We start from the raw sequence: 23143 nt of genomic DNA on the forward strand, positions 1-23143 counted from the left end.
TCAACTCAACTCGAAAGGGTGCACGGGAATCAGGCACGCACGAATACGGTGTTAGCGTTGGGCGTCTCAACGTGCGTGATTCCAGTGCACCCTTTGGAGTACTGGAGTAGGTCCGATAGTTTTTCAGATATTGTAGTAAACGTCGGTACCTTAAATTACCTTACAGACTATAGTTGTAGTAGTAATACACTTGTTCTGTCAGGGATTGAACACAGAATCAGCAAGTGTCAATATGCGTTGTCAGTTTGGAGAGTACTCACACATAGAGACTGGAAATTGTTGTTCAATCTATTCAATATTATGAAAACTCAAAATCAAAATTACTGATTCGACATAATAAGCGCCTAGGGTGCTCTCAAAATTAGAAATAGGGGGCTCTTAATAGAATATAATTTCGGTGAGAGAAAAAAGCAGAGTTGTTAGATCGTAAATTTCGTGGTTTGTGCTGACAGCCTGAAATGACAGGTATATTTTCCAGAATTTAATTGCCCATAATTAAGGGTGCATATAACACAAGAGTGCGTATTATACACGAATAAATAAGTCTTGTGTTCATTGATCAATCGGAAGGGGTGCTAATTGGGATTGTTCACTAGCCAATATATTAAAAAATATCGCCGTGGGCACTTATTAGAGCGGGGCGCTTTATACGTCGAATATGGTTAGTGTTGTAGCCTCATTGACAACACATTGTTGAGCTGAGTCCGTTGAGTCAGCTTGCTATAACAGTGGACTGAGGGTGTCATGAGATAGGGTTCTGTATGGATGATAGTGTGAAGTGTATATGACTGTGTCTGCAGACCCCTGGTGCAGGAGAAGCTCCTTCTGGAGATGGAAGCCATGGACAAAATCAAGAAGGCTCAGGCCGAGGTGAGATTGCATACACTATAACATCAATTACTACAATTATACCTTATCCTGATTCATAGTTATTGCTTATCTCTTCTCATCATCCCTGAAAGGTAGTGGAAACTTCCTGTGCTGTGTTCCCCAAGAACAGAAAAATATCTCCAAACGCACCCCTGCCACGGGCAGACATACTTGAGCCACGTGACCATGCTGGCTTGCTTACTGTCTGTCTCTCACTGTCTCATTTTTGAGCCAACGAACTAGTTGGGAAATTTGTTCTCTAAATTTCTATCAAAATTATCAAATGACAACACTGATCTCTCAGCCACTGAACATGCTGAAGCTGGTTCGCTGTACTTTGTGGACACAGGAAACTAGGTTATTACTGTTTACAAGCTGAAAAAGTTGGAAGTTGTTTTTGATGATAAATAGAATCTCACTCTTGTGTCTTTTGGTACTAAATACAGTGATTCATTGATATACCGCTGCCATCGGGGTCCAAGATCCTGTATATATATAGACACTCATCGATAAAGTTTAAAATTTCTCATCAAGCCTTGGAATTTTTTACATGATGTATATTTGATATCAAAAGACTCTTGGGCTGAGATTCTTTGTCTCATTCCGGGGGTAAAGGAGTGAATATATAGACCTGGGTTGCCAGTATCATTCAGTGTAAATTCTGTTGCCAATCAGAAGACCTGTGACAAGATGACCCGTTGATAAATGTGTATGAATCAACTGCCTCATGTTTCCTGTTACAGACTGACCAGGAGCTGGAGATGACCAAGCAGCGACAGGCCAAGACTGAGCAAAAGTCCGAGGAGGCGGTCAACAAGGCGGAGAATGAACGTGGACACATCAAGCGAGAGCTGGACACTGTCCGAGACAATCTTAGTCAGATAAGGTACACAATGACTTCGAACCCTTTGCTTGTAATAACGGAATAGGTATTTTCGCATAAATGGTTAACCACTTGGACAATATCTGATGTTTATGGCTCGGTACACTGACAAGGATCAGTGATGACAGTGACATTCATTGGTTTTCTTGCTGCAAACTTGCAAAAGCAAGTTGTAGATTTTTGTGATTTGCAGATGCATAGCATTTTTGTATCTTTAAAGCCATGATACAATATATTAAGACTATATTTGTATCTTCTGATGTGATGCCCTGCCACGAAGTTGGTTGCAGTACACTATCTATTGAGAATCATTACAACCCTAATACATGACTATTACAAACTTCATACACAAACTTTGAGAAGGACCTCCATCATTGGGCATCTTCCCGAAGCAAGGGAGTTAAGTAACTTTGAAAGTCAAGTTTCCACCCTTGCTGAATTAGGCGAGAATTTCTGGGCTACAATCGTAGCCCCACCAGTGGTTAGTACGAGTTATGTCCCTTCTATGTCCCCGCTACTGACCAATCAGATTCCACCTCTCATATCACTTGCATTTGCTTCAAACAAAATGGCGGGACCCAGTCTTGATGATCTGATCGATAATCAAGATCTGTATAGTAATAAAACGAGTCATCCCCCCTGAAGTGCATCAAATCACTTGAGCACCTTGATTAAAAACATGAAAATATATGGAAATATCTGTTGATGCCCAGCAGACGGTACACATGCTCTACAAATCCTGCATTTAAACGAAATTGGCATGGCAGTTGCCATTTTGTTTATGAACCAGATGTCGATTTAGTTACGGACTTTTGATTTGACTATGCATGAACCTTCCATCCTAGTTTGGCAAGGGTGGAAACTGGACTTTTAAAGTCAGTTAACTCCCTTCCCTTGAGAAGATGTTATTGAGGTGAACAATCTACACCAAAGAAGAATCATGTTGCTGATGATGCTAACAGTCACTTTGTCCCCTCCAGTGAGGATCTGTCGGAGGCGAAGATGACGTACAATGCATACGTCCACCAGCTGAACGACATCCGGCAGCAGCTGAAGGACAATGACCAGGAGATGAAGATCCTGGAGGTGAAGAACGAGAATGCCAAGGTGGCAGAGGAGATGCAGGCAACCAAGGTACAGTCCGTATTTCGGGGTGTCAAGGGCAGGGCCATGTTCCACTCACTGATTGTAGTGCTAAGATGATCGTAACTCCCATACTTTAACACAAACTTACGACTGTCGTAGCGCTGAGGTAGCTTTGTGGAACAGGGACGTGGCTGAATTAACAGTGCCATATGCTTCATCCAGGATCATCCAGAGTATTGTATGTCCATTCTATATGATATATTCCATGGACCCATTGACTTCCATAGCTTTGTTTGGAAAGTGACCTTATTACAGCGTTCGAAATACCTGCCTGCCCGACCGTCCGAGACGGGTTGACTTTAACTCGGGCTGCCAGATTTTCAAATCCCCCTGCCCAACGGTCATGTTATATTTCATATGTGAAAATATTCTAAATATTTCCCGATGATAAGCATTAATTCACATGTAAAGTTGAATGATAAAATGTAACCAAAAAGAAACCCCGTTACCTTTTAGACAACCTAAAATTTAGGCCATATTTAGGAATAAGGATATTTACATGATGTATTCTAGGATATTAAATACAAATCTGACCTAAAAAGTGTTTGCTATTTCTTTTCTTGCATTACTTCATGTTCAGTGAATTCGATTTAAAGTTTTAATTAATTTATCCTGAGAAACGTATGATTATAGTGGGCAGGCAGGTTTTGGTCAGGGCTGGCAAGTATTTCAGCTAGCCAGTCCTGTGGTCTGGCTGAAATTTTTGGGAGTTTCATACCCTGCTTATTATCTGTTTTTCTCTTATCACTATTTTAGCACAGGAGGGTGCTTGAAGTCAACAACCAATTAAAATGTCCCTTCTGTATCTTTAAGTGGAGTTATACTTACACACAAGAAGACAAGTACTGTTGATATCACTGCTTATTTCAATTATGAAAGGACAGTGTAATTTGGTTGGACGTCTAATTTTGGAGTCATGTCATTTGAACTAGTCTTAAATGAAAATTATGGTGGCAATGTATCATTACGGGATTGATATTCTTGCACAAGATAATGGAGATTGCCCATGCCTGTCATTTGGTGGTGATAATGTGTCATCATAGCATATTATTTATCCATGAATCTTTAGCGCTGTCTCACTCACTCACTCACTCACTCACTCACTCACTCACTCATGTTTCAAACATCATCTATTCTTCACCAGGTCCGAGATTTCCAAACAAGAATCGCAGAGACGGAGTTCGAACACCGCAAGTTGAAGGCAGACAATCAACAGCTGGAGCAGAAACTAAGGACAATGGTGAGGGGCTCACACATCTTTCAAGTCATTTTTTATCCAGCCAATTCAATCAATCTTTCTAGTCATTCCTTGTATCTATCCAGTCATTCCTTCTTTCTGTCCAATCAAGTCATTGCTACTGTGTATCCAGCCAATTCATAACATCCATCCAGTCACTTCATTCCATTGATCCAATCATTCTTTCTATCTATCCAGTCATTCCTTCTATCTATCCAGTCATTCCTTGTATCTGTCCAAACAATTAATTCCTTCAGTTTATCCAGCCAATTAATGTCATTGATGCAGTCAATTTATTCCATTGATCAAGCCATTCCTTCTATCTATTCAGTCATTTTTTTCCATCTATCAATTCATCATATCATAATCAATTCCTTCCTTCTAATTGTTCATTCCATCCATCCAGTTATTCCTTGTATCTACCCAGCCCTGTCACTTCTATGCATCCAGTCAGTTCCTTCATTCTATCCACTTATTCTATTCATCTTTTATTCTATTTTTTTCAGTCCTTTCTTCTATCCAGTCAGTTCATTCCATCCATCCAGTCTTTGATTCCATGTGTCAATCAAATCATTTTGCAGAATATTCATTTAGTTGTTCAGTTGTTTGTCTATTTGTTTGTTTGTCCCTGTCTTGATTCATTGATCAAAGCATAGTATAGTTATATTCCTTCAATTATTTTCTCAGTCAATGAGAGGAGAATGTCAAAAATATAGTGGATATTTCATGTGTTGAGTGAAATATCATGTCCCTCTTCCCCGATCACAAGATGAGAGAAACATGATAATTACATTAAGTAATACGTTACCACTGTTATACCGAGGCTGTTGTCTCCCACAACTGCTGCTATAGCGAAATCTACCACAGAGATCTCAATTACCTCATGCAGCACGTGCGTAGCCACCCAGCTGCCATGTGACACCCTTCACTCTTGTCTCCTTCGTCTGCTTAGCAAGACGTGTTTTCTGCTGCTGAAGCGTTCCTTGAAGATTTGGTGATATTTATTATAGTTTATTCTCTAATAAACTGTGCTTTTATGGGGCGTTGTGGTAGCTACGCTTGGTTATAATTTTCCCGCCAAACGGAAAATTTTTCCCGCCCTTTTTTCTATATACTTGCGGGGTTCGCGTATGCACGTTGTGTTTTACGTTTCCCCTGTTCTTGTATGTTTTGGGGGTTAACATCACTTATTTCTTTAATAAAAGTTATATGTGTATGTTATATGTTCACATTGCTCGTTTATTTTCTTGTGAAAATGTTCGTTTGTGAATCATTGTGGTGCGTGCGTTGTAACCATGTTTTGTTCTTTGTTTATAGCAAACAATCAATGTCTGACATGGATATGTCCCCAGTATCCACCCCCTCTACCCCTGCTCCTCGGAGTTGTGGGGTGTGCAGAAAGTTTTTGTCGTCCCGGGATCCCCACGATCGTTGCCCGCGGTGCAGGGTTCCTTGCGGGGACACCCGGTGCATCCTGTGCGAAGGTCTGGGGCCTGCGGAGTTTGAGCGGTACCGGCTGTACGTACAGTCCGTCTCCACCCCTGTGGTGGCCGGTTCGTCCGGTCGGGGTCCCCGTGCAGGAACCACCTCCTCGGCTGCGGCGGATCCCCTTGCGGCCCTCGGGCTGTCTGGGGATTCCGTCGCCGCATTGTTGTCGAAACTTGTGGTCTCCAAGCTGGCGGCCTTATCGCAAGATAGGCCGCTGGCTGTTCCGTCCCCGGCCTCTTCGGTGGCCGCGGGGTCGGACGCGGGGTCCACCGGTAAAGCGGCGGATCTCTTGGCGGCCCGTGTGCTGTCCGGGGATTCCGTCGCTGCATTACTTGCATAACTTGTGGACTCCAAGCTGGCGGCCTTATCTCAGGATAGGCCGCTGGCTGTTCCGTCCCCGGCCACTTCGGTGGCCGCGGGGTCGGACGCGGGGTCCACCGGTACGGCGGCGGCTCCCGTGGTCACCGGTCCTTCCCCCGAACCGTTGCTCCCGCTATCGGTTTAGGACCGCGTGGCCATGGTTTATGACCTCTTTGAGGACATGCCCCGGCCGGTACCGCGGGGAATCCACGACTGTGGGTTCCTCCGAGGTATACGATGAGTCTTCCGACACGGCTTTCCCCGCATCAACCTTGCTGCGCGGTTTCAAGCCTTCCTTGGAGAACGCCTTCGCGGCGGCCTCCGGTCGGGGTCTCCCGTTGCCTCCGATGTCGTGGAGAAAGGGTTTCTTCCCGGTACATGACCTTGCCTTTCCCGAGGCTGGTCCTACCGCGGAGGCCCATGTTGAGCGGTTGGGTGTCCGTGCCCCACCGGCTGCTACGGTAACGCAAGCTACCTTGCACCAGCTGGACGCCCTTGCTCGGCACTCCATGTCTCACGGAGACACTTACTTGGCTGCAGCGGCCCGTCTGGTCGAAGGTTCTCCCACGGACCGTGACCAGCGCATTTACAACTGCCTGCTCAGTTTAAATGCTTCCCTGGAGTACGTTGCCGAGGACTCTCGGCACACACTTGCTCTTGTTGGGTCCCTGCATAGGCGCCTGGGTGCCGCTCCTAACCGGAGCGCGCCCCAGGCTGCTGCGGCCGGTAGGTCTAAGGGGTCGGGTTCTTCTTCCTCTGGGAAGTAGCCCCGCCCTGAGGGCTCCGGTATGGGCAATCAGCTGCCCTTTCGCGGGAAGACGGGGAACTGGGGGAAGCCCAAGTCGTCGACGGACGGCAAGGGCCCCTCCAGGTGACTCTCATTGGAGGGGTTCGTATGCCGACAGCGCCAACTTCGGTTGGCCCTTAGGCGAACCCGAGTCACTTGGCCCTGGACAGTTGCGCCTGCCGCAACCTGTCAGGGCCCCCTCTCCTTCCCCAGTGGGAGCCAGACTCCAGACTTACTGGGAGAATTGGGAACAAGTGTTCGACGACCCGTGGGTGGTCAACACGATTCGGTACGGCTATCGGCTTGATCTCAAAGCGAATCCGCCGCTCACCGTTGCCCCGTTGGCAGGTTTCGATTCGGAAACCGATCTTCCCATCCTCGCCGATGCCATCGGCAGGTTGGTGGAGAAGGGGCAGTACGGGAGTTAGCTCTACCAGAAATAACACCGGGGTTTTACTCCAGGATATTTCTCGTTCCCAAGTAGGACAGTGCCGAACTCAGAATGATTCACACGTCCGCTCCCTGGCTGTTCACCCGGTTAACCACCCCCATAGTGGGGTTCCTCCACAGGAGGGGTGTCCGGTACTTCGCGTACCTGGACGACTCGCTAGTAGCAAATCGAATGACGGACACCCTGTCACGCCATCTCGTTTTCGCACGTCGGCTCTTGGAGCAATTTGGGTGGATTATCAATCTCCCCAAGAGCGAGTTAACCCCTTCTCAGAACTTGCTGTTCATCGGAGGTCGGTTCAACACGGTGTCCCATCGCCTCTTTGTCCCCCCAGACCGGTGGCACAAAATTCAGGCGTTGATTGCCAAAGTCTTAGTGGTGCAACAGACTGTTCACTTTTGGGAACAGCTGTTAGGGCTACTTGTATCAGCCCAGGACTGCACCGCACGGGGTCGTCTCCAACTCCGCCCGCTGCAACGGTTTTTAATCCAGTTGTTAGCAACGGAGGTGAACAGTGCGACCGTCGCCCTCCCGGATCGGCTCCGACCGCATCTGGAGTGGTGGACAGTCCCTTACATTGTCTTATCAGGAGTCTCTATGCGGCCCTACCGGGCCACGTTGACCCTGTATACAGACGCCTCTCTAGTGGGCTGGGGCGCCCATCTAAAGGGGGAGGTGAGCTCGGGGCTGTGGTGCGTAGACGAACTAGGTCTTCACATCACTTGTCTCGAGTTCAAGGCAGTGATCAACGCAGTCAATCACTGGAAGCATCGTCTCGTCGACGCCCGGCTCATGCTGGCGACCGACAACACGACGGTAGTGTCCTATGTGAACAAACTGGGGGGAACCCACAGTCACTCGCTACTCGATCTCACGTTCGAGTTTTACACTCTGGTGGACAGTGTCCCGTGCCAGATACGCGCCCGTCACATCCCAAGTGTGCGGAACGTACTGGCCGATGCTCTATCGAGGCCTCAGGATCCGAGCCCCACAGAGTGGATGCTGAACCCAGTAGTGTTTCAGTGGCTGTGCGAACGTTTGGGTCGTCCGATGGTCGACCTGTTCGCAACGCGGTTCAACAATCAACTCCCGTTGTTTGTATCACCAGTCCCGGACCCGAGGGCCATCGATCACGATGCTCTCGCGTTAGACTGGACGGGCTTGGTCGCTTATGCTTACCCGCCGACAGCGTTGATACCACACATTCTAAGCCGGCTCCGAGGAGTTCGCTGTCGAATGTTACTGATCGCGCCCATGTGGCCGAACAGATCGTGGTACCCCGACTTGCTGACCCAGGTCACGCAGTCGCCACTTCCACTGCCTGTGAGACCGGATCTCTTGATCCACCCTCACACCCGTCAGCTTCATCCAAACGCAGGGCAGTTCAATCTGCACGCGTGGATGTTGTCACCGAGCGTCTGAGGAGTAAAGTTTTTTCTCGCCGGGCGTCTCGGGCATACGTTAGTATGCATCGTGATTCTACCCAGAAGGTGTATAATGCACGTTGGGTTATTTTCACGAAGTGGTGTTGTAAACATCACATTCATTCGCCAGATAAGGTATCTGTGCAGGATATTGCTCGTTTCATGTCTCACTTGCGAGAGACCTCGAAACTCTCCGGGGGTTCCATTGCCAACTATGTCTCGTCCGTTGCTACGGTACGGGACGTTGCTATGGGTACCAGTCTCTCCAAAGAGCCGGTGATACGGGGTATTATCAAGGGTTTCAAACAGCACGATCTTAAGAAGGGCCGCCTTCGGGCACCGGCCTGGGATCTTTCCCTAGTGTTGCAATCACTTACGGAAGCTCCGTATGAACCCTTGCATAGTGCTTCGTTCCGGCATGTGACTTGGAAAACAGCATTTCTCCTCTCCTTTGCCACGGCGGCACGTGTATCCGAAATTCATGCACTCGATGTCGCCAAGGTACGATTCGATAGGGGTGACGAAGGAGCGGTCCGCCTGGGCCTGCTCATGGGCTTCGTCGCCAAGAATCAGAGAGTCGGGCAAAACGGAGAGAGAATTCACTGTAAGATCACTCAAAGAAATCTTACATCCTGCTGATACTGAGGACAGAGCGCTGTGTCCGGTTAGGGCCCTTAAGTATTATCTTAAGGCTTCGAATGAACGTAGACAAGGGCGTGACCGTCTGTTCATATCGTGTAACCCTAATCGCACGGTTGACGTAACTCGCAACTCGATTGCGTTGTGGCTTCGTTCTGTCATCAATCTGGCGTACCGGTCTCGGGGGTTACCGGTAGCGGGGTCAAACCCGCACGAGATCAGGGCGCTAGCGGCAACATTTGCCCTACACTCGAATATCTCTGTTCGCAGAATATTACGAGGTTGTTACTGGCGTTCTGACTCGGTTTTTGCCAATCATTACCTCAAACAGGTCGCTGATGCCGTCGTGGAGAGTGTGCACCGTCTTGGCCCGCGGATCGCGGCGCAAGCGGGCACCTAAGGGGTGTGCCCAGCGCAATTCCGAACTCCTCAGGCGTCTGACCTTGCACGGTGGTCAATCTGGGTCGACTCCAATGTTCCCACTGCCGTGGGTACAGGAGTTGGGGTCCCGCAAACCAGCGCACTCACACCACAGGTGAGGGCGGCTTTTTGTGTGCTTTGTCCTTATTTGTATTTTGACAATTATGTCTTTAATTGTCTGTCGTGTATCCCAACCTTGTGATGCATGCTTACAAATACTGGAATTAGGTCACGCGCCTAATGCATACTTTAAGTAGGCTTGCTCTGGGATATACGGTCTGAATGAAATTAATTTCCCTCTTTTCGACTGTTTAACCTGATCTAAGATTAAGCTCACGCGGATACAGTGTTCTCATCCGCTGCGGCGATGAAATACCTATCCAGTGGGGCCGTTTGGAGTCACCAATCGTTTTGGCAATGACGATTGAGCCTTACGGTATGCGCTTGACAGTGCTTTGGTATTCCTATAGGGTAACGCCTAGCTAGGTGCATGCGCATCGAGTGCTTCCGCCTTGGTGTTTACTTCCGCTGGTCGGAAGGAACGCTAGCAGTCAGGATTCGGGTTGTAGGTGCTCCCCACCGCCTACTGTGGTAGTCAGCCTCGGTATAACAGTGGTAACGTATTACTTAATGTAATTTGTAGAATTTTCCTATTCGGAATATTCTATAAGTAATACGTTACCACTGGGCTGCTGCCCGCCCGTCCGTCCCCCGAGCACTTGCTCTCGCAGGAGACAAGAGTGAAGGGTGTCACATGGCAGCTGGGTGGCTACGCACGTGCTGCATGAGGTAATTGAGATCTCTGTGGTAGATTTCGCTATAGCAGCAGTTGTGGGAGACAACAGCCTCGGTATAACAGTGGTAACGTATTACTTATAGAATATTCCGAATAGGAAAATTCTACAATTTTACGAGACACATGGAACATCCTATTTATTATATACTTTTTGTGTGGTTGTCTGCCGGAATATTAAATTATTTCATTACAAATGTAAAACCTTGAAACATAAATTCTCCCTACCTGACACACAGGGACGGCTCACCACCCCTTGTATCTGCGACCTAAAAAGTAGTTCATGTTTGCAAAATTTAAAAAAATATAAACCAAAGAATGAAAAAATATTTAGGGTCACGAAAATTCATTATCATACATTTAGATATGATTAAATACAATATCAACTTTAACAAAAATATTCTTGAAAACTTTTTGACTGCTGTTGGAAGTGAAAGAATACACACTGGTAAAGAAACAAAAATGGCGCTTTGCGATATGAACGGTCTCGATAGATGAGTTAAATGAAAAACGAAACATTTTCGAGAGAATATTAAACGCCAAGAAGTGATATTAGCTCCATAAGTGATCATCTGTCAGTATTTTACCTTGTCAATGTGGAATGTAAAACTAGAAAAAGGACGTCAGCAAATTGTTTGAATTGTTTGATTGGCATTATGTCAGCAGTTTGTGAAACTATGATAAAGGGAGACAATATAAGGGGAGGTAACTCTTGTATGACAATAGTTTCATGTTTACTACAGTGAAGTATCAGGTGTTATGTACACTGCAATGAAAATATCACTTTTCTCAACTTCAGAAAACTCAGTCTTTCACACTGAATTATATAATAAATGAAACAAATGAAGTAGTAGTCACTGGAGGATCCAGACGGGGTATACCCCCTTCTTCAAACGCCTTACACATTAACTGTGTACTCGGCAAAGTCACCTAGTGACCTCTGGCAGTGTGTGCACTCCACTGTTTCCAAATCCTTGATCCACCTGTGGTAATTAAGTTGAGGGGGCGGTCGGGTAGCCTATTGGTTAAAGCGTTCGCTCGTCACGCCGAAGACCCGGGTTCGATTCCCGACATGTGTACAATGCGTGAAGCCCATTTCTGGTGTCCCCCGCCGTGATATTTGCGTAAAACCAAACTCACTCACTCACTCACTCACTAATTAAGTTGAGTCCGACACTGTTTCCTCTGCTGCCACCAGAAAGCCCAGAACACTCACAAGCGAGACGAGCTGAAGCACAAGCTCAAGCAGCTGGAGGGGAAGCTGAGGACGCTGCTGAGGGACACGAAGGAGGCCAAGATGGACAAGGAGGACTGTGAGGACAAGCTGGTCAAGTGGTGAGGACACTCTTTGTTCTGTAACTGTTCTGTCAGTATAATAATGCTGGTCAGTGTGTTTCATACTAGGGCTGGGGTGAGTCCAAAGTTACTACCCCGGTACTCACCCCCCTATTACCCGACCTTACCCGTGTACCCGCTGTAGGTCTCAAGAGATAGGTACGAAATGTCCGAATAGGAATCGTTTGACCGTAGCCTTTCAAAATGTATTGAGATACATGTATAAAGTGATCTGGTCATGCATACACTGAAGTTTACTGACGTTTTATCTTATATATTCAAGCATAAAAAAATCAGAAGGAATGGGTGCATTGTCAGAAAGAGATGAGAATGTTGTTGACTTGATGTGTTCTTTTCAATTGTTGTATTTAAACAATATAGGCCTATCACGTGACTAACCACAGGTACGGGTAGTACCCGAGTACCCGAGTTACCTGTCCCAGTCCTATTTCAAACTATCACCTTTGAGATTTGTAGATTTATTTAGATACACATTAAAGAATATTAGTTTATAGAAAGACCATGTAATGTATGATTTCACCTAACCTCAAGGCCTCTTACAACTGAATGATATCAATAGTGGCCCTGTACCTGTACATGACCCTGACCTGTATCTGACACTGACCTTGACCCAAACCTGAATCTGACCTTGAACATGACCCTGACCACGACCCTGACAGTTGACTGTTCTCAGACTAAGATGATGAAGTTTGTAACAAGTTGTTTGTTTGCTGGACATAAACAGTGTCACTAAGACTGACAGCATTAAATTATGTGTATACACTTAAAAAAACTGTGGGTTGACATGTTTCTTTTCATTGACACTGGTCAATATTCTGTGCTTGTCATAATGAAATATTTATATAATAAAAAAATATTATGCCTTCAGTGACAACAAGAAGGTGTATGATGAGAAAAACATGGTGCGCATCAATAAGGAGATGCGACGTACGGACACCTTGTTCAATACAACTATGGAGGAATACTCTAAGGTTGGCGCCATGAACCAACACATAAGGGAACAACTTCGAACTGAAGAGGACAAGGCTTTCAAAACGGAGGAAATGATCAAAGTAAATAGTTCTACTTTGTGTAATAATCATTCTTATCTTGAAGTATACATAACAAATATATGTAGATGAAGGTTCTATTATTTAAGTATGCATGTTAATTTTACTACTTCCTGATTGATGGCACGGATGGCCCACACAATTGGCTGTGAGTTGCGTCCCTTGGGCATGCCACAAACATATGATTGTGGGTTTGAATCCTGGTTTGCCCTGTTTATGTTACCAGGTATGTCACACCATACCCCATCTTCCCGAGGCAAGAGAGTTAACTGACTTTAAAAGTCCAGTTTCCACCCTTGCCGAACTAGGCTTGAATTCCTGGGCTCAATCGTAGTGCCACCAGTGGTTATTACGAGATATGTCCCTTCTAAACCTCTCCCATTGATCAATCAGATTCCACCTCACTTGCATTTGATTCAAACTAAATGGTGACGCCCAGTCAAGACGATCTGATCGATAATCAAGATCTTTATTGTGTTAAAACGGGTCTTACATCACAAAGTGCATCAAATCACGTGAGCACCTTGATTAAAATCATGAAAAGATTTGGAAAATATCTGTTAAAAACAAGTTGGCGGTGCACATGCTTTGCAAATCCTGCAAGCGATCGAAATCAGCACGACAGTGTACGAACCGGATTTCGATTTCGTTGCGAGATTTTGATTGGACTCATTAGCACAGCCAAAATGTAACTCCATAATACCAGCCTAATTCGGCAAGGGTGGAAACTGGACTTTTATAGTCAGTTAACTCCCTTGTCTCAGGAAGATGACCGTACCCCTGCTCATAGGTTTCACCAAAGTGGTAAATGTCTAAGACCTGCATCACTTGGGGCTTTCCTCCTGCATCAAGATGACATGACGTGATGTGACTGTTTTACTGTTCAAAGCAGTGTTAAACCCAACTCACTTACTCACTACGACCTGATGCTTTCTAAGACAATGATTGCTTGAGAAAGACTTTGTTGTGCCTTTCCTTCTACTGATCTACTGATAACCCTGGAGTCATCTTCCCGAGGCGAGGGCGTTAGCTGACTGTAAAAGTCCAGTTTCCACCCTTGCCGAACTAGGCTGGAATTTCTTGGCTTGATCTTAGCGCCACCAGTGGCTATTACGAGTTTTGTACCTTCCATGTCCCTCCTATTGACCGATCTGATGCCACCTCTCATATCACTTTCATTTACTTCAAGTAAAATGGAGTCGCCCTGTGAAGAAGATACGATCAATAATAATGATCTATGTTGTAATAAAACGGGTTTTACTTCACAAAGTACATCAAATCACGTAAGCACCTTGATTAGGAACATGAAAAGGTCTGGAGAATATCTGTTGACGCCAAGTTGTCCGTATACATCTTTGGCAAATCCTGCAATTGATCCAAACCTGCCCATCATTTTTCTGACTGGATGTCAATTTCCTTACATGATTTTGATTGGATTCTGCATAGACTCGTTAGCCCAGCCAAATATATAACCCCATAATTTCAGCCAAGTTCACCAAGGGTGGAAACTGGATTTTTTTATAGTCGGTTAACTCCCTTGACTTTGGAACCTGCCCTGAAGTAGACCTTAGAGGATTGTGGATGCCTATGGCAATCTAGCAGAAAAACAAGTGTAAACTGTAGTGTCACCATGCTCAAGGCATTCCACATAAAACTATTCTGATGTCCATTGGTCTGTATTAAGAGTATTAAAAAGAATAATGATAAGTATTTCTTAAATCTTTTCTGATTTAATCTAAACTATTGCATTTGGTTTCAAATTTGAATCAGATTTCAAAACCTATAAATTGGAAACACAAAAACTCTATTCCACCAGGACAAACTGTCAAAATAAATGCCAACTCTTTGGTAGCAGCAGAAGTGATGAGTTATGTAGCGTTGGTTGAATAAATATTTTTAAAAGGTTGAATTGATGATTTTAGGGATTAGTGAAGATAATTTTGATCCACATATATTTTGACTTTCATCTTTCGCCCACCCATCTGCTCTGGGACAAATTAGTTAGAAAAATTCTTTTTTTAATAAAACACTCTGATGTTACTGGTCACAATCTCAAATGAGTTGGAAAATTGCATGCTTATCGAGGTGGTACCTGTCAAGACAGTTGACAAACTGGTGCTGTAAATTATTTTTTTACAGTTACAGCCCTTCATCCATGTAATTTTACTTAGAGCATAGTGGCTGCAATGGGGACAATATGAACAAACAAAATTCTAATGTGCCGTGGGCGGGGGATACTGATAACACTGTTTACTTGTTGAGAGTAATCCCAACCCTGAGTATCCCATACCTTCAGAACCAGTGTGAGACGCTGAAGAAGCAGGTGAAGGATGAAGTGCACTCTCGCACCGTACTGCAGGCGCGCATCAACTCCGACTCCTCCGAGATTGACAGGACCCGCCAAGACTCAGCCAAGAAGCAAAACAAGGTACTGTAGCACTGATGAGGGTGTTGATGGATCAATATGTTAGGTGCTAAACTGCCTGTGATACACGTCTCAGGGATGAAACAAGAAGGCATGTAGTTGTTAAAATGTCTCAAATGCTCAAAAGCATAGCAAGGGTGTTGTGCTCTTGTGGTAAAAAACCAAGTCACACTTTCTACAGTATAAAACTATTACCCTGTTCTTGGGTTATCCTGGCAATCACTCATATCAATATACAAAATTAGAAATCATATCAATGCAAAAGCAGATATTTTATGAATACTAAAACTCACAATAGATATGTGTACCCAACTCACACACATGAGTCCCAAAGAGGGACGGGTCAGCCGAAATTGCTAAGGCAGAAGGCGACCTCTTAAACACTTAAAGTAACAACAACAACAACTATATGTGTCTGCTGACCCCTCAGGCCCAGAAGGTAGCGGACGAGGTTGGGTCAGCAGTCAACAATGTCCTGGAGAAGGTGCAGAAGCTGAGGAACACCAAGGATGAGAAGGTCAAGGTGAGGAGGCGAATGCATAGAACAGGACAATGACGCCTTATTCAAAGCCTTAATGGTCCTTCCAAGTTCTACTGTGTTGTGACTGGTGTGATTCTAGCATTGGCAATACCCAATCAGCCTGCATGTCGTAACTCTGAACTTTATCTTTGAAAGGTCTACACATTTATGACATTAGACCTTCATGTGGAAGAAAAGATATGATTTATTGTTTCCTAAACACTGCTAACACCTTGGAAGCACTATTACTGCTAGTTATTGTAATATGAAACGTGATATCTGCCAGTGAATGTAATATGAATGGTGATCTCTGCTAATGATTGTAATATAAATGGCGATCTCTGCTAATGATTATAATATGACTAGCGATTTCTGCTAATGATTGTAGTATGCAACGTGATCTCTGCTAGTGATTGTAATATACATGGCAATCTCTGCTAATGATTGCAATATACATGGCTATCTCTGCTAATGATTATAATATGACTAGCGATTTCTGCTAATGATTATGATATTAAGGCTGATCTCTGCTAATGATTATGATATTAAGGCTGATCTCTGCTAATAATTGTAATATGAAACCTGATCTCTGCTAATGATTGTAATTTGAGCGGTGATTTCTGCGAGTGATTGTTATATGAATGGTAATTTTTGCATATGATTGTTTTGTGAATTGTGATGAGGTGATGATGTGTGTTCCAGCTGAAGTCAGATCTGGACACCAAGATTGGCAGCATCCAGAAGCAGCACAGGGAGAGTCAGACCACCTTCCTGGAGAGAATCGGCCACCTGGAGCCGCGCCACAAACTACTCAAGGTCACTAACTTACACCCAGGGGATTCACTGTTAGAATTGGTCCTCATACTGGTCATCAGTGGCGACCCAGTGGATCATGCTTGCCGGAAAAGGCGACTATGTTTGTCATAAGAGGCGACCCAGTGGATCATGCTTGCCGGAAAAGGCGACTATGTTTGTCATAAGAGGCGACCCAGTGGATCATGCTTGCCGGAAAAGGCAACTATGTTTGTCATAAGAGGCGACACAGTGGATCATGCTTGCCGGAAAAGGCAACTATGTTTGTCATAAGAGGCGACACAGTGGATCAAGCTTGCCGGAAAAGGCGACTATGTTTGTCGTAAGGGGTGACTAACGAGATCGGGTGGTCAGGCTCACTGACTTGGTTGATGCATGTCATCTTTCCCAATTGCGTGGATCGATGCTCATGAAATCAATCACTGGATTGTCTGGTCCAGACTTGATTATTTACAGACTACCGTCATAGCTGAAATACTGCTGAGTGCTACGTTAAACAAATAAACAAACAAACAAACACTTACAGCCATGTCGCAGTATATTTAGGACAATAAAAGAGTTGTACATGAATTACTATGGGAGAGTGGACTGTATACAACAGTTGGAGGCTTGTATTCCATAGACAAGTTGCCTATATCAGTCTGTGGTGATAACTGTAGTATCTACTGGCATCATTTTCAGTCGAAGTTGGTGTCATTATTGAGAAACTATTGTAAGTTGAGTTTACAGAACAGAGAGAAATGTCAGTAGGCCCTGTTTATGGACAAATGGCTAAAGTCGCAGGCTGAGTGTTCCATTGGGTTTTAATGGACTACACAGGGCACCTACAGGGTTGTATTGAAGTGTTGTTTAGGGCTGGTATTGATGTATACCTGTGTTGGTCTCTGTAGGACGAGGTGTTGAAGCTGGACAAGCACCTTGACCACATTCAGTGGAAGTCAGACATGATGAACAAGAAGATCGAGGACATGGATGCCTCGGAGATCATGATGAAGAAGATCATCAACAAAACAGAAAAGATCATTGATAAACTCACGTATGTCCGACTGCTTTGTAAACTTCCCATTAGAAGTCTAATATATAATGCATGCATGTTTTCGATGATATTGGTAAACAACCAGCTATGTTATCTTTAAGCTGGATGTTTTTTGTAATTTTGTTTTCTGAAAACAATACTAAGGCTTAATAACTGCTGTGTACAAGATTGGGATTGAGGGGAATAGAGTTTGTGAAAAGATTTATATTTGTTGTTAACTTGTTTAAAAAAACACACTCATTATCAAGGGATCACAAATTATTACAACTGACACTGGTAAACCAAGCCATAGTTCTACAGCACTCACATATATTATTGTTCTGATATTTTCCTTCTTCAGAGATGAACTAGATGAACTCCAAATTCAGCTGGCTGCTGCCAAGAAGATAGAAGATGACCTTCGCAAGGCCTACAACGAGGTCCTGGGTAAGATGTGTGCCATTTTTATGAATTAATTGTCCTAATGATGTTATACATGTAATACAGTATCATTATAATGTCCATGGTCAAGGTCATATTCAAGTCATCTTCACTTATCCAGGGTATTGTATCTTCATTCTCGTGTGATAAATATTCTAGATCCATGTGCTACCACAGCTTTATTTTTAGCCTAAATGGAATGGCATGATGCTAAAAAATAGCCATCTAATCAAATTATTCTCATAAGCGAGAGAAATTCTGTGCCATGTTAGACATGGAGATAGAGACATCACTTCTGAAAAGAAGCTGTGGGAGAGCATAGGTCCAGGGTATACCGAATTCGACATAAAAAGCGCCCGCTCTAATAAGCGCCCACGGCGATATTTGCTAATATATTGGCTAGTGAACAATCCCAATTAGCACCCCTTCTGATTGATCAATGTACACAAGAACTAATGTTTTTACAAATAATACGCACTCGTGTGTTATATGCACCCTTAATTATGGGCAATTAAATTCTGGAAAAATATATCTGTCGTACATAAACATTTGAGGCTGTCAGCATAAACCATGAAATTTATCTTTCAACTCTAATAAGAGCCGGGTGGTCGGGTAGCCTAGTGGTTAAAGCGTTCGCTCGTCACGCTTAAGACCCGGGTTCGATTCCCGACATGGGTACAATTTGTGAAGCCCATTCCTGGTGTCCCCCGCCGTGATATTGCTGGAATATTGCTAAAAGCGGCGTAAAACCAAAACTCACTCACTCACTCTAATAAGAGCCCCCTATTCCTAATTTTGAGAGCGCCCTGGGCGTTTATTACGTCAAATACGGTATATCATTATGGAATGACGATGTAATACACATGATAATTGACGATGTATTCAAGGTAAACGCTTTAACATCTTTTCTCATATGCATGTCAATGATATGAGGCATTTTGCATTTGCGATAGAGCCAACATAGAGATGGTCATATCACAGGGGTGTAATAACCAGACCCGTTTTAATTCCCTGCAAGGCTGAAATACCTTGTCAGTGCTTTTTTTTTATGGGCAATCAATATTGCAGAAGTTGTAAGAAATTGGAGTTATGTCCCTTTGTGTATTGTCTGTTCAGCTGGCTGTCCCATGACAATGTCTTCCAAACAAGGTGAAATAGATACACTTGCAAATAGAGACACTGCCACTCTTTGTACAAGACTTACCTAACTGTGAGCCGTGAGTTTTGGGGTGATCATTTACAGGTTGGGATCACAGTAAGGGTTATAATCAATAGGAAGCATGCTAGATACAGATTGGATTTTTGTTTTCGCATATATTACAAATACTTCCAACTTATTCATGTATTCTGTTTTCTTATTGCAGAGCGTATCCGTGAGAACAAAAGTAAACATGAACACCTGTTGGAGAACAGACAGGTAGTTCATAAACAGCACGAGGTAAGGGAGCCTTGACCTTCAGTTTTTTTCAGAATGAGGACCATGAAGTAGATTTTCTCATGTAGTAAGCTTTAGGTAGCTGGTGACAAAATGTTGTTTATGTTCATTACTGTTTTGATTATTCATATAGTTATCCTCTGTTAACAGGAAGAAGACTGCTTAAGATTCAGTTTCATATTTGTGTTCTTAGTGTTCCGTTCCAAATTTCTGTTTTTGTTATGATGAGTGTTTAATTTGCAATAGCAGAAAGCAAACAGTAAACCCTGTTTTTCTAATGGTCAATTATTATGGGGTGTGTGGTGGGATGTGGTGTTCAGATCAGTCTTTGAACTGTGTCATATTTTGCTGTCACACCCACGCACCCACCCTCATTTTATGTAATTTTGTTTTCATGACCCTTTTCCTAAATACATGTAGCATTTTGTCATGACCTCCCCCACTCCTTATAATAAGTGACCATACCCTAAATAATGTTCAAAATTTTAACTATTTATTTGAAAAAAATTAACTGTCATTTTTGTTCATGCCCCCTCCCCCCATAGTTCTGATAAATATTAGTGTCATAGTCACCCCCACACCCCCACACCCCCACATCCCACATCCCACACACCCCCACACCCCCACACCCCCACATCCCCACACCCCCACACCCCCACATCCCACACAGCCCATAATAAATGCTAAGTCCCTTATTCCAAACCCATTCCTACAAGGTTGTTTTGTTTTCAATTTAAATAAACCACATTCTTTCACTTGATACACATTTTCATAATAATATTCTGACAGTTAATTCTTATGTAAATAAATTTACACTGTGTTTGTGTTTGCATGTTGCAGTTGACCTCTTGTCAATACTGATATGACCATGAAATAGTTTTGTCTTAGACAGAATAGCAAACTGATCAAGAAAATTCAAAACAAGAAACAAAAGTCTGTTCTGTAATTGAATCAACTTTTTTAATGGTAAGGACCACCAGTAAGGGCTGTGTTGTTAATGTTGCATTTTTGGTGCACACAGTCTGAGAAGAGGCGTTGCTTGTACCGGAACAAGGACTTTGCTTCCCAGTACCGACAGCTGCAGAACGACTTCATCATCATGAAGGAGAAGCTTCTACGAGGGTACGAGGACCGGGTCAAGTTAGAGAGTGCCATCACAGACACTAAGCAGGTAAGTCCAGACCATGGCTTAGAGTGCTGTCACATCTTTAAATTAAATTAAATTAAAATAAATGTTTAAAAAGTGACTTTTCAGTTGCAGTCAAATTGTCCCACATCAAGCTGATATGTCACGATAGAACTGTAATGCAGTGTAGATAGCTCGCTTGCTCACTCACTCACTCACTCACTCACTCACCCAATCTCATTCTCATTCACACTGACTCACTCAACCACCCACCCACACTCACTCACTCACTTACCAACCAACCCATATCTCACCCACACTCACTCACTCACTCACTCACTCACTTACCCACCCACCCATATCTCACCCACCCACTCTCACTCACTCAGTCACTCACTCATCAACCCACCCATATCTCACCCACACTCACTCACACTCATTCACACTCTCACTCACACTCACTCACTCACTCACTCACTCACTCACTCACTCACTCACTCACTCACTCACTCACTCACTCAAATCTAATGCTTCACTCCTCTTCCATCTCCCCAACAGTTACAGTCTTTACAGAAGAAGCTCCACGGTGCCCTCACAGAGTACTTTAAACTCAGTGGACTTTACAACGAGTCTGAGCTCTGCAAGTTGGAACGAGAGTCCAGTCAGAACGGTGTCCGAGTGTCCCAACTCCAGGACAAGATGGATGAAGCACTGGTCAGTATCACCCACTTCCTCCAGACACAGATGGATGGCCAGACAGCCCGGAAGATGGCCTGGAACACTGTCCGGATGCAGGACGAGGCCCGGGCACAGGGCCTGAAGACACCACTGCCAGACTATGCCAGCAGACAAAGCACCGTAGTGTCTGCATGATACTGAATACTGTTATGATAATGTACCCATGTGATGGCTTAAGTACTGTTATTTTGAAATTCCTTGACTTTGTTTGATATTTACCAACAACCCATTCAGAAACCAATCATAATGTTGAGTTCTTATTTACTCAATATCCAAAGACTGCATTCAAAAGAAGAAATAACCTTTTTTTTAATTGAGGTGTCCTCAAGATAGCAATTTGGAATAGATGTCTATTGTTTCTAAATAAATTCAATCATTTCATATCTATTGAGAATAGCATCTTCAATTCGTCAGGCAAAAAAGCAATAAGTTGCATATTGTTTCATTATCAATAGGTTTTTTTATGTTGCATGAATTGTTGTGATCTCAAAGAAGGGACCTACATGATAAGTAATGCTTGAATTGCATTTGATATTATGCCAGTTTGAAAACCATATTTGGTACTGAGTAAATGTATGTTTAGATGTAGTGATCACTTTGTTGTGTCCAAAGAAAAGACTGTTATTGAAGAGGTTGATGTTAGTCGACATGGCCTTCTATCAAAGTTATGTTTTCTATGCCAAAAAGTGGAGTGGAAGTCATATTTTGTGCTGATAATAACTATCTGTGATACAGTTTGCTATGACTCGATGTCATTTGTTATGGTCTATCTTTACAGTGTTTTCCGTCCAAGGTTTAAGTGCCTTTACATCTTTTTGACTTTTAGTTAAACTGTGTTTCCTCATTCCAGATATACTGGTAACGCTAACTTAGCCAAACATTCGGATTATACCTTATACCTTCAGGTTTCCATAGAAACTGTCAAAAAACCTTGTTACACTGACCAATCATATCGCTGTGATTAACATACAGTATTGTACTATTGTACTATTACAGGACTGGTGAAGTGATATGATTGTCTGATGCTGCTTGGGTCTGAAGTATTAATATTATGATTGCCTATTTATTGATATAATGTTGTCATTGTACAATTAAATTTTAACTCTACTACTTTGGGGTTGTGTGTTTTGTATCCTTCACCTCCCATTGTGTAACAATTAGAGAGTTATCAACGAGCTACGAGAATTACAGGTTATCGGTCCCAAGTAAATGCATGGTGTTAACCCCGAGCCTATGGCAAGGCACTTACAGCATTCATTCATGACATTGGTTGGTTGGCTTGTTGTTTTACGCCGCACTCAGCAATATTCCAGCTATATGACGGCGGTCTGTAAATAATCAAGTCTGGACCAGACAATCCAGTGATTAATATCATGAGCATCGATCCACGCAATTGGGATGGATGACATGCATCAACCAAGTCAGGAGCCTGACCACCCGATCTCGTTAGTCGCCTTTTACGACAAGCAAAGTCGCCTTTTACGACAGATTTCATTTTATAGATCACCTGAATGGTTTTGAAGACTTAACAGTATTCACAAATTCAACTCCTGTGTCAGTCGCTAGTTTCACATTTAAATATATTTGCACCAAATGTCTTTGAGTAAACTTATGACCATGCACACTCTCTTTCCTGTGTTCTACCAATATCAGACCCTGTCTGTCTTTACGTTTTGACTTATCCAAAACAGCTGAAAGGTCAAACCTGAGAATTTCGAGGATGTCTT

At 43.7% G+C, this 23143-nt stretch overlaps 1 protein-coding gene across 1 annotated transcript in view; it reads left to right on the top strand.

Moving 5' to 3' along the window:
- LOC124136139 (coiled-coil domain-containing protein 178-like) overlaps nucleotides 1-22526 on the top strand; it is a 38415-nt gene extending 15889 nt beyond the window's left edge. Inside the window, exons 8-21 of the mRNA XM_046501951.2 lie at nucleotides 801-870; nucleotides 1614-1756; nucleotides 2734-2887; nucleotides 4044-4139; nucleotides 11697-11833; nucleotides 12723-12906; nucleotides 15200-15331; nucleotides 15759-15851; nucleotides 16551-16664; nucleotides 17552-17697; nucleotides 18038-18123; nucleotides 19482-19555; nucleotides 20574-20723; nucleotides 21237-22526. Coding sequence (XP_046357907.2) covers nucleotides 801-870; nucleotides 1614-1756; nucleotides 2734-2887; nucleotides 4044-4139; nucleotides 11697-11833; nucleotides 12723-12906; nucleotides 15200-15331; nucleotides 15759-15851; nucleotides 16551-16664; nucleotides 17552-17697; nucleotides 18038-18123; nucleotides 19482-19555; nucleotides 20574-20723; nucleotides 21237-21551 — 1894 coding nt within the window. The 3' untranslated portion in view covers nucleotides 21552-22526. The remainder of the gene's footprint in view (nucleotides 1-800; nucleotides 871-1613; nucleotides 1757-2733; nucleotides 2888-4043; nucleotides 4140-11696; nucleotides 11834-12722; nucleotides 12907-15199; nucleotides 15332-15758; nucleotides 15852-16550; nucleotides 16665-17551; nucleotides 17698-18037; nucleotides 18124-19481; nucleotides 19556-20573; nucleotides 20724-21236) is intronic.
- The last annotated feature ends 617 nt before the right edge of the window (nucleotides 22527-23143 follow it).

Source organism: Haliotis rufescens, unplaced genomic scaffold (genome assembly GCF_023055435.1).
Source record: "Haliotis rufescens isolate VD_foot unplaced genomic scaffold, xgHalRufe1.0.p SCAF_2, whole genome shotgun sequence".
Classification (NCBI taxonomy): domain Eukaryota; kingdom Metazoa; phylum Mollusca; class Gastropoda; order Lepetellida; family Haliotidae; genus Haliotis; species Haliotis rufescens.